Below are 12,516 nucleotides of genomic sequence, written 5' to 3'. Positions count from 1 at the left end.
TGTACTCCACACCAGTATACTCCATTTCACTATATTTTATCCCACTCTATGCCACTCTACCTTACTCATCTATATGCTGCTCTTCTGTACAACATTCTACTCCACTGTATGCATTTCCACTCTGCAACAATGTATTACACTCTATTATTCTCAACTCCACTATATACCCATCCATTCTACTCTATTGTACTGCACTATATAATATAAAAACACGCCACTCAAATTCCTTCTATGAAACCCCACTCCACTACATGACAGAGCACTCCACAACACCCTCCCCCACTGTACTCTACAACACTCTACATGATGGTACTCTATTGTATGATATGCTACTTCACCCTACTCTACTCTAAAACAATCTACTCCACTCTATGACAGTCTAAAACACCTTACTCTACTGTTCGACGTGCCATTCAACTGTACAACTCAATGCTCCAGTCTACACTACACCATAGAGCACTTTACTCACTGTACGACATGCTACTACACTGTACTCTACTCCACTCAATTCCAATCTACAATACTCCAGTCTATGACAAAATACCTTACAACACTCTCCTTAACTGTGTTGCATGTCACTCCACATAACAACTCTCCACTTGCGATGCTGGACTCTACAATTTGCAGCACATTTGTATTGAATTTGTTTAGCAAAAACATTGAAATTCAATGAAAAAAACAAAGATCACAGTTTAGTTATTGCTAGGAAATTGTATTTTCCCTATACAGAGGGGCCTCAGGCATTGTGGTCAACTGGGACTAATTAATCATGACCCAGTGCAGAGTGGGTCCCAGACAATGGAGTGGCAGTCTCTGGACAATTACACCTGATTGTGCAATTCTTGCTGAGCTCGCAGTTGTGATGGGACTCCAATATACTCACTGTGCGTATACACAGCGCAACAACTTGTGTAACTCAGACACCCTCCCTCTCCCTCTGCTGGGTAAAGCTATGTTATTTAAAATGATTGCACTGCAAAGGATGCTTTATGCATGGCAAAACGACACAATATGCTAGCCAGCTTCTTCAACAGGGTATTTGCATTGGTAAGAAATTTGCTGTGTGCAGGCAAACAATCAGGGGTAGCCTTTGCTATGAGCTTGCAAGCGGTCTACAATAGTGTACAAGATATGATCCACCATGCAGCTTTAATATTGGACGGCCCAGCTTGTCACCAATAACAACTGCTATTTTGATACAGTCAATGACCCAACACACAGGTAGGAACTGGGTCCATTTGAATGGCCGTTGCATGCAACATACTCAGAGCTAGAGTTCTAAACTCACTACCTTCTGTCATGAAGGCCAACCTGCAAGCGGGGCATATGGGCCTTAGGTGGATGTGCTGAAAAACCGGTTGACTCAGGAAACTCTTCTTTGTCAAGGCTCTAGCTTTCCCAATAGGGACCCCTCGATGGACTCAAATACTGAGACTGTATTAGGATCTTCAAATTAGGTGAGGTCAGGGAGGGGAGCCATAGGAAATCTGCAGGGCCAGGTGATATCACAACTACAAAATCACTTCCTAGACACTTGTTCCCCATCTCCTCCCATCTTGACATACAGCAGGAGTGGCGCCACCTTGGCGGCTTTGGCTTTAGTTGCATGGGCATCACCACTGCCAACCTCGACTGTTGATCTCTACACTATGGTACTGATTTGCTGGGTCTTGAAGGGGAGCTCCAAAACATTTACTGTCAGTGGATATGGGAAAACAATGCTGATCTTTCAAGACCTTGAAAGATATACAACTGTTACTCATCTTACTATGTTCCTATTACCAGATACATGCCTTGTAAACACTGTCTGCTTCATCCACTGAAAATTTTATAACACGCTTTTTAAGAAAAAGTGAGTGGCCTAAACACAAGGCAGATCCTGATCCAATGACATTAACAGAAGCTTTCTGTAGACTTTTAATTCTGTGAAGAGGGAGAGAAGTTTCAGATATTCTAATTGGTAAGCTCACAACCAAGCAGACTGGAGCCTGCAGATAGGCAAATTGACTTGGTCACAGTGTGGGGCAAATATATTGACACAAACACGGAGAGGGGTCCTCATACCAGCTGTGTAGGCCAGGAAGGCCCCTAGCATCCTCAGAAAAGTATGAGGTGTTGCAGCACCTATCGAATTCTGGTAATGAAGGGAGCCCACATTGAGTGAATGGACTGTGCCTCCTACATTAGTAAATGCTGCCTGGGGCGATATCTCTATGAGCTATGTACTTACTTGCCTTGCTTTATGGTTATGATTCAATGTGTAATTTTAGCTGACGCCTAGTTGAACATGAGGGAAAATTAATAGTGAGCAACTTGAGTATTGATGGCTGAGCAAATCAAGTACAAGCAAGAGATATGTATCTCAGAATAACCTGGATTACAATAATGCTAAACAATACCAAGCTCTTCTCCTGAGAATCATTGTTATCTCAAGCCAATCGTGTGGCGGTGATGTCAGTAACATCCCAAGACTCACTAGTCTAACTAGTTTTATTAATTTCTTTAGAATATATTCCTGTCCTAACACTTTTGCACCAATCGAATCTGTATCTGTTGCTCTGCACTTAAGGTCAAGCATTTGTTTCATTGAGATTAGAAGTAAAAGATTAAAGGTTTGAGTTATTACCTATTCTTTTTTTATGTTATTTTGATATTTACAAACGACTCAACTGCAAATGTATATGTGACCCATCTTGCTCTACTTAAAGTTTTCTGTTTTGTAAACTTTATTGACAATCCTCTTTCCGCTGTCTTTCTACTTTCATTTCTCCACTTCATGAACCTACTTTCCTTCCCCTATTCTTGTTTTTCCACATTTCCCTCTTTTTATCTTCTATCTTTTCTTCCCTCTCTTTATGGCTTGTCTCTTTTGTAAAAAATAATTTGCACAGGTGTTTTCTACATCAGTGTACATAAGTTATCATTTAGAGCTATACGTGTCCTGATGAAGGGTGAATTCCAATTGGCTTAAAGAGCACCTAAAATAGAATACTGAGTCATTACTGCTAGTGTACAGCTTCTCTCCTGATTCATAGCTCATATGGTGCTGTTTGTGTGAAAGTTTAATATCAGTCATTGCACTTATTGTTTTCCTTTTGTCTTGTCACACTATGACACACACCTAACATTTGCATTCAGATTATCCTGTCCTTTTTCGTTCCTTTTCCAGTGTCCCTCTTTTCCCCTTCTGCACCTGGAGTTTAGCCTTTTCAATCAGTCTCTGTTTAATTAATCCTTCATTTAAAATGGTTCTTGGGGGGGCAATGTTGTTCAGTGGGTGGGACAAAACAGTAGGTGAGAGGCATGTTACAGTTGACCAACAGAGGCTACAAGAGAGGAGGTGAACATTGAGTAACTAGAGAAATGATTCAGATGCAAAAAATACAATATTTTTCATCAAACTGTAAGTGATGGTTGAGAAACATGGAAAGCTACCCTGTAGTACCAACAATGCTAACACAGCCTGAGTTATATATGGCAAAGTATTTCCCGCCTACATGAAAGAATCCCTCAGTACTCAATGGTGCTTGAAATGTGACCACAAACTCTGGACAAGCCCAGTTGTTCATTCATTGACTTACCCTGCCACCAACAGCCCATCCAACAATCACCTCTGCACAGGGATAAAAGTCTGGATTGGACATACATATCCCCGGTGCAATGTTGACGTTGGTGGAGTTTGGACAGCCGTAGACCATGATGTGATGTACCAGATTTTTGTTGCTGTCTTGTATGATCGAATCAAACTGCGAGGAGATCACAGAGCAGAAAATGAGTTACAGAAAGTATATTTTGTATCCTGTGCTAAAATAGGAGGGAAAGGTTGCAGGATCAGAAATATTGCACTCAATCAAATGATAAGCAGAGGAAATATTCAAGTCAAATTTCTACTATTTAACATGGGAATACATTTAATTTCAATCCCTCTGTTTTTAAATTCTCTTGAATTTAATCCAGGGAGACTGTCATCTAATGTGCTTGAACCTAGATTCCTTCCAGGCCCATTGAAATAAGAGTCTAGATAGTTCCACATTAGGAGGTATCCTATTGTGCACAGTGAATGCCAGAGGGAAAAGTGCACTAGTGCAAGAAGGCGCATTTCCAAAATGTCTACAAATCAACAAATTTGCGTCAAGTGTATGTGCTTGATAGATAAAAATGCACAATGGCAAGTGAGACACATGTTGTGAGTAAAAAATGTATATGTATATGTAAACTTTGTCAGCTAGAGGATAAGCAATTATGTTTGTATTCAAACATATCTGGTAATAACTTCAAGCTACAACATATCTGAATATACATAGAAAGAAAGACATTAAGTTACACTTACCATTGATCAGACTTTAACTATCTAAGACTTCATTTACATGGGTTCTGCAACTGCAGGAACTTTGTCAGTATTTCAGGATATTAAAATGGGATAAATCCACATACATTTAACCTAAAGGAGAATCATCTACACAATCTATGGTTGTCCTCAAAATCTATATGGTTGGACAGTCCCAAATTTGTATGTGTCCGTGTTGCTTTGGTCATTAACTCTAGTGTGGTTCAGCCTTCACCTTAACCTACTTTAATTGAGTACTTCAAATCAGAGCCATGAAATATTCCTTCCTTGCTCAATGGACCACCATGACTTGTGTTTGAGGCAAATCCATTTCTGTGATGGATTTTGCATGACCAAAGCCTGACCTGTACTTACCAGGCATTGACATATTTGCCTATGTCATACTTATGAATCACAATTCATATTTTGTAGAGCTATAATCATTAGATACATATTTGTAGCAATATCTATTTTCTGTAGGGAGTGGGGACAATTCAGCTAAACACATGCTCATTTCGGCTCAGTTTTTTGTAACTTTGACATTATACTTTCTAAGTGCCCCTTTATTGGGCATGCTTTTTTATTCTTATTGTTAATACATTGACTACCTTTTGACCGTAATTATTATTTCAAATATTATTCTAGATCATAACTTTAAAATATGTTATGACATCACATATTCCTTATGCCATAAAACAGTAAAAGTCCAGCTTGGCGACAAAAACATGCACACGTTTTATGTACAAATATGATCATAGGAGGTTATGTGTAGGTTGGTGTTTCGAAGAGCCCATCCCTAGTATCCCTAGTCCTATGTAGCTTGCAGATCCGCAGTCCTGTGTATTCCAGTTCAGGCATGGAACCCCTTTTCCAGGACAACTTTTCCCTTAGCTTAGTTTCTGTATACCTTGCACTGTTCTCCTTGTCTTCTTGTGTGTGATATTATTACCCAGATTTTCATTGCTTCCAAATGGTGCCAGTTAAACTCTCCAAGGCCTATGCCTTGGCACAGAGAACCAGCCGGTGCTTCTTCTCCATAGAAGCTGTTGAGTGTCTCTGTGAACTATGTGAAATTAATCTGCTCCTTGCCTTCATGTCTGATGTTTTCACTCCTAAGAGAGATCACTTCCAAGGAGCAGATAAACTAATATTTATGACAGTTTGTCTACTGTTTCCCTGCTTTCATCTTCTTGTTATTTGTACTTGTGTTATTGAAATAGTTTCCACTGCAGACTATTCACTACCTGTTTGCTCTTAAGCTTCAGGTACTCTCTTTTTTATATTTTGCCCCTTCTCTGGAAAACCTTTGTCCCTGCATAGAACAACTACCTCCCCATACCTTGTTCTGAACACTGCTATTGTCCCTGCCAGATGGTCCTGAACTTCACTAAAGGCCACGTGGGTAGGTTTTTCTTGGTTGCAAACGGCCTGATTTGCAGAATTGGTACATTTGCGACAAGTATAAAGCCTTTTTCTGTCTACAAAAGCCAATTTAGCATTTTGGTAACCTATTACCGAATCACAAAATGGGTTAGCGTGTCACTATAGGAAGGGGCGTGTTAAGGGTGTCCTTTCCTAATACCGAATTGCAGTGGTACATACAAATGTTTTGCGACCGAAATGCGGTTGTAAAACATTTGCATTTTACTGCCTACTTTAAGTAGGTAGTAACCTAGTTGCAAACGGGAAGGGACACCCTCCCCTTTGTAAATGGTTGTGAAAAAGTTTTCTAAGAGCAGGCAGTGGTCCCACGGACCACTGCCTACTCTTAAAAAAGTAAAACTGAAATGCTATATTTTTGTTTTTAAAATGTAAGGCAAACAGTCTGCATTTTGTTTTAAACAGTTGCTTTATTTAAAAGCAAACACAGGCATGGTGGACTGCAGTACGCAGCAGGACACCATCCCTGCATTTTTAGTGATTCCCAATGGGCCTCATGGACAATTTACTATCTTAAGGAAGTAGAAAAATGTACCTTATAGATATGATTTTTCTCAGGCAGTTGCGGCAGCAGAATGTATGCACAGCCATAGGTGGTTGTATCAGGTGGTATAGAAAACTAAACATTGGAGAGAAAAAAGAATGATGTTAGAATTTCAGCAACCTTGGCTGACCATAATGAAGGTCATTCAAAGTGTCCTTTATTAAAGAGCCAAGAGGAAATAGTGTAAAGACAGAAGTCCTGTATGACTTAAAATTGAGAATTACATTGTGCAGCCCAGTTTGGAAAAATGAGTGACAAATCTTGTTCTCCACCATTGCTAATGTAACCTTAAAACATCTGTCCAGGAATCTTTCATATTAGTTGAGTTGATGCCCCAAGTCATATCCAATGAAGTGCCAATGGCCCAATGTACCATAGGTTGAGTCTTAAAACAGGTGGTATAGAACTATTGCTTTGCCACCCAACCTACATTTTTGTGCTGCAAAACATGCTGCAACACATGTACAGAAATATCACTGTGTAATATGACCATTCAATAGTATTTGATGAATACAACCTTATTAATATTATTGAGGCTGACTTCCATTTGCAAATCCTACCAAATGTCTATGAATACAGAAATGGAGCCCCACGAGGGGTATCAGACCTTCAACCCTGCATTCACGATCGCAAATTGCAATTTTACTTAAGGAACAGATTCTATATTCAGAACAGCATGCTGCAAGTGAACATCATGGAGACGCAGCAGTGGTAAACGTTCTCTCTGTCTTCTCTCACTTGCACCTGCAGCCGGTATTCACCTAGTGGAAGCTGCCCACTTGGACAGCTTTCACTTTGAGAATGACTGTGAGGAATGTGGTGTATTATATGCTGTGGTTGTTTGCACTACCCGTATAGTGCACTCACCAACCCACTCACCAACCCATTTTGGTTCAAGTTAGGCCAGTTTGAGAAGACCATATATCAACCTTGGGTAGCTGTGGCTTCAAGCAGTCAGGCTGTGTCAAAGGAACAAGTGCAAAGCCTTTATAAGTACCAAAACAGCTGAACAAGATAGAAACATAACAAGAAACTCCAACACCAACTGTTAAAAATGGCTCATATAACTAATAAAATCCACTGGAGGGTTCTGGGAATATAAATATTCAAGCAATTTGTAAATCCCAGCTTTTGGCCACTATCACAGCTAGCTGTAACTTTAGAACCTTTTCAAAACTGTTAAAGAAGTTTTGTTTGTGTACTCCAGATTACTTTAGATGACCATATTTAGCAGGGAGCAAGTCAAGAGTAGTAGGATTGCTTATGTGGACAGTTACCTCAAGCCCCAAGCAATCTCTAGTCGAGTACCAGTCCTTAATCACCAACCACCATGGGGTAGTCCTGGGGCTCTTCCTTGGTCTGCAGTCATGGAGGGGTGGCTTTGGCCATAGGTTTTGATGTCCCACGAATTTGGGGTGAAGTCCAGTCAAAAACTAGTTGCCATTCGTCGGCTGGTCTCTGGCCACACTGCAACCAGCGGTTCCCTTTGAATGAGGCTAATGTACTTCCTAGGTGACCAAGCAGCACTCCAACATCTCTCTCCCTAGTTCAGAAGAATCCAGGGCAACTTTTGAGTGTCAGATGTGGTCCCCAAGCCTTCAATGGCAGTCAGCAGCAGTTAAGTGATTGTGGATTCCACTCACCAAAGCAGGCTTCTTCAACTTTTGTTACCTTATACATGGAATAGGAAGTCAGCCAACTGACTTTTGAAGTCCCTTCCTCTGTCTAGGGCTCGAGGACAACCTTTCCTCAAGCAGAGCACCACAGGCACAGTCCTCCTTTTGCTGGGTCCAGGGAACAACAGGGCATTCCTTACTCAGTCCTCTAGCCAGTTCAGATGTGATGCTAATTTATGGATGCCAGGATGCCATATTTGTGCACTGATTCTGCCCTCCGGAGGTGTGGTGGCTACAAGCCAATGGGCTACCAGGGCCCTACCCTCCTAATGACAAATTCCTGCAAAGTGAGGTATCTAGAAATTGGGTGTAATATTAACTCAATTAATATATTATTTACTCGGTTTTAAAAATAAAATCATAAACAAAAAACTCAGTATAAAACAGAGCACAAAATCACGATCAACTTAGGTGAAGAAAACACTATCCTTAAAACCCCAGAAAGATAACGTGAGGGGAAAAGCACACTGTGGGTGTGTTTAAAAACTGTAAATACAATAATTCAGGTCGAACTTGGGAAAAATTCATATGCTTTAAGAGTGAACGTAAAATTTAAATCGGAAGTGATTACATTTCGCACAAATCATGACAATATAAAAAGTGTCATTGACCGTAACATTATCTCAATCACATAAGAGCATCATTGAGTCCTTAAAACAGCCGTGATTGAAAGGCACTAGTCGCGAGAATAAATTTCCCCTAAAACATTTCAATAGACGTCGCTGATGGCGGGACAAGTTCCAGGTCAGCTAGGGTTCCAGGCCACTCACAGTTTTCACTAGTATCACGTGAGGCACAGAATGTTTAGGAAGTGCTATGTCCTAACGATCAGCTGCCATTTTGTCTCTAAATGCTTCAGTGACCCATCTGAAGTCGGATTTACCTATGCTACTAGGATTGCTTTAAAGTTCAGGTCCCCTAAAGATTTCATATTAAGGGAGACATAAGCCAACCAAGGACTCAAGGAAGGCTTATCCATGTTCAAACAGTCTTGTATAATTAATCTGTTAAGACCAAGTTCCTCCTTTGTCCAAATTAAGAACCAAAGTTTTAAAGGACAGAGTTGAAGCTGATTGGTGATATAATACAATCCCATTCTTCATGCATGATTTCATAGGGTAAGCTTGGTGGGACTCCTAATAGACCCTTAAAAATTTATTTTCTGCTATTTGAATTGGGGCTTCAAGGCCATATTCCCAAATTCCACATCCACAACTGGCTATTGGGAGGCACTTGGCTTAATATTAACTCAGTTATCAGCCCTGATGAGAGTTCAGTTTTTTGCTGTATCAAATATGCAAGTTCGCCCTATAGTAATATTCAGACATGAGCTTTGACCCTGTAGTAATGTTCAGACATGAGAGTTGACACTGTAGGAATGTTCAGACATGAACGTTGACCTTGTAGTAATGTCCAGACATGATAACTGAACCTGTATTGATGTTCAGCCATGAGCCTTGACCCCATAGCTATGTTCAGACTTGAGAGTTGGACCTGTAGTCCAGATATGTCCAGATATGAAAGTTAAGCCTGTAGTAATGTTCAGACATGAGCGGAGACCCTGTAGTATTTTTCAGGCATGAGAGTTGAGCCTGTAGTAATGTTCAGACAATGTTAGTTGACCCTGGAGTAACGTTCAGATATGTGAATTGAGCCAGTAGTATTGGTCAGACATAACAGTTGAGCCTATAGTAATATTTCAATAAGAGAGTTGACCCTGTAGTAGTGTTCAGATATGAGAATTGAGCCTGTAGTAATGTCCATACATCAACGGTAACCCAGTAGTAATATTCAGGTTTGACAGTTGAGCCTGTAGTAATGTTTCGAAATGAGAGTTGACCCTGTAGTAATGTTCAGGCATGAGAGCTGAGCCTGTAGTAATGTTCAGACATGAGAGTTGACACTGGAGTAATGTTCAGAAATGGGAATTGAACCAGTAGTAATGATCCGACATGAGAGCTGAGCCTGTAGTAATGTTCAGACATGATAATTGAGCCTGTATTAATGTTCAGACATGAGAATTGAGCAAATAGTAATGTTCAGATATGAGAGTTGAGACTGTAGTAATGTTCAGTACACAACAACTTTAAATATAGGGTCCTAGGGAAATCTTTAAAGACCAGGAAGTGTTCAATCCCCAATCTATCACTACACAACAAACAAGGAACCTACCGGTCTAATACACATGAGAAACTGGATTCTTTGAGAACCCTAGATGTCTAGGCCATGAAAGAAAGAGAAACATCAGGTGCAAAACAATCCCACCAGCCCACTTTAGTGGCTACTCTTCGTCATCTGGGATTGATGATAAGATGCCCAACTCGTGCAACCTACCAAGTACAGTATCAAAACTAAGCTTGTTTTGTACCACACTGATCGGTACAGCCACTCGCCAGTCTTGATGTGAGATGTTGATGGTTTGCAGTGCAAAAAGTGAAAATCATACAGTGAAATTGATAAAATTGGCTACTGGGATAACTTGTGAAACTTTAATAAACATTATAACAGTGTCAAGCTTAAAAACAGTACTCTGACAGTTTGAAAGAATAACTGTCAATTGCGATGGAAAAAAGGTCACCTCCCCCTCGGCTCAGTTCCTTTCCGAGGTACCGATGGATAGAGCAGGGCCTCATCCCCTGAGCAGTCACCAGGAGAGGTGAGGAGTCCTCCCACACAAAGTTGGGAATGATTTTGTATGTTCCTGCAAGGTAGGCTTACCTGATGTGAACTACAGGATAATGGTAGGTTGTATCGTACCAAACCAAACTTTGTTTGATTGCACTATTAATCTTTGCAGTAGCGCTATATTGGTCCTGACGAAAGCCTAGCGGCTGAAACATGTAGACCTTTGTTGCATCGCAATTGACAAATCAGTCTGACCCTGTGCCTCATGGGAACAGTCCAGCCCGAACTGCCAAGCCATGCCTTCCCTGGACCGGAAACAAGCTTCCAAGGACCGGTTTCTGGCATTCCTGCTGTCTTCAGCCCGGCTTGCTTGGATCCAGTGGCAATGTGAGCAAGGGACTCACGTCTGAGCATACCCTGCCAACTTATGGCAAACAAAGCGGTACAAAAGGGGGTGGTGATTGACAGAGCATCTGAACCAATCAAACACTCACACCCAGTCAACATATCTGGGTTTAATCCATCACCGTTCTTTAGCCCACTCTGCCACCCCAGTTCAGACATGACCATACTCAAATCAGTCTGACCCTGTGCCTCATGGGAACAGTCCAGCCCGAACTGCCAAGCCATGCCTTGCCTGGACCGGAAACAAGCTTCAGAGGACCGGTTTCTGGCATTCCAGCCATCTTCAGCCCGTCTTGCTTGAATCCAGTGGCAAAGTGAGCAAGGGACTCACGTCTGAGCATACCCTGCCAGCTTATGGCAAACAAAGCGGTACAAAAGGGGGTGGTGATGGACGGAGCATCTGAACCAATCAAACAATCACACCCAGTCAACAGATCTGGGTTTAATCCATCACCGTTCTTTAGCCCACTCTGCCACCCCAGTTCAGACATGGCCATATTCAAATCAGTCTGACCCTGTGCCTCATGGGAACAGTCCAGCCCGAACTGCCAAGCCATGCCTTCCCTGGACCGGAAACAAGCTTACGAGGACCGGTTTCTGGCATTCCAGCCGTCTGCAGCCTGGCTTGCTTGAATCCAGTGGCAAAGTGAGCAAGGGACTCATGTCTGAGCATACCCTGCCAACTTATGGCGAACAAAGCGGTACAAAAGGGGTTGGTGATGGACGGAGCATCTGAACCAATCAAACACTCACACCCAGTCAACAGATCTGGGTTTAATCCATCACCGTTCTTTAGCCCACTCTGCCACCCCAGTTCAGACATGGCCATATGCAAATCAGTCTGAGCCTGTGCCTCATGGGAGCAGTCCAGCCCAAACTGCCAAGCCATGCCTTCCCTGGACCGGAAAAAACCTTTCGAGGACCGGTTTCTGGCATTCCAGCCGTCTTAAGCCCGGCTTGCTTGAATCCAGTGGCAAAGTGAGCAAGGGACTCACGTCTGAGCATACCCTGCCAAATTATGGCAAACAAAGCGGTACAAAAGGGGGTGGTGATGGACGGAGCATCTGAACCAATCAAACACTCACACCCAGTCAACAGATCTGGGTTTAATCCATCACCGTTCTTTAGCCCACTCTGTCACCTCAGTTCAGACATGGCCATAGGCAAATCAGTCTGACCCTGTGCCTCATGGGAACAGTCCAGCCCAAACTGCCAAGCCATGCCTTCCCTGGACCGGAAACAACCTTCCGAGGACCGGTTTCCGGAATTCCAGCCGTCTTCAGCCCGGCTTGCTTGAATCCAGTGGCAAAGTAAGCAAGGGACTCACGTCTGATCATACCCTGCCAACTTATGGCGAACAAAGCGGTACAAAAGGGGGTGGTGATGGACGGAGCATCTAAACCAAACACTCACACCCAGTCAACAGATCTGGGTTTAATCCATCACCATTCTTTAGCCCACTCTGCCACCCCAGTTCAGACATGGCCACATGCAAAATG

General features: G+C 42.1%; 1 protein-coding gene across 1 annotated transcript in view; it reads right to left on the bottom strand.

The window, feature by feature from the left end:
* Window positions 1-12,516, bottom strand: part of LOC144769766 (putative DBH-like monooxygenase protein 2) — a 611,053-nt gene that overhangs the window by 481,790 nt on the left and 116,747 nt on the right. Inside the window, exons 4-5 of the mRNA XM_078653944.1 lie at window positions 6,303-6,386; window positions 3,582-3,746 (exon numbers count right to left, since the gene is read on the bottom strand). Of these exons, the coding sequence (XP_078510070.1) occupies window positions 3,582-3,746; window positions 6,303-6,386 (249 nt within the window). The remainder of the gene's footprint in view (window positions 1-3,581; window positions 3,747-6,302; window positions 6,387-12,516) is intronic.

Source organism: Lissotriton helveticus, chromosome 7, assembly GCF_964261635.1.
Source record: "Lissotriton helveticus chromosome 7, aLisHel1.1, whole genome shotgun sequence".
In the NCBI taxonomy this organism is placed as follows: Eukaryota; Metazoa; Chordata; class Amphibia; order Caudata; family Salamandridae; genus Lissotriton; species Lissotriton helveticus.
The sequence above is the reverse complement of the archived record's forward strand: the minus strand, read 5'-3'. Positions and strand labels throughout refer to the sequence as shown.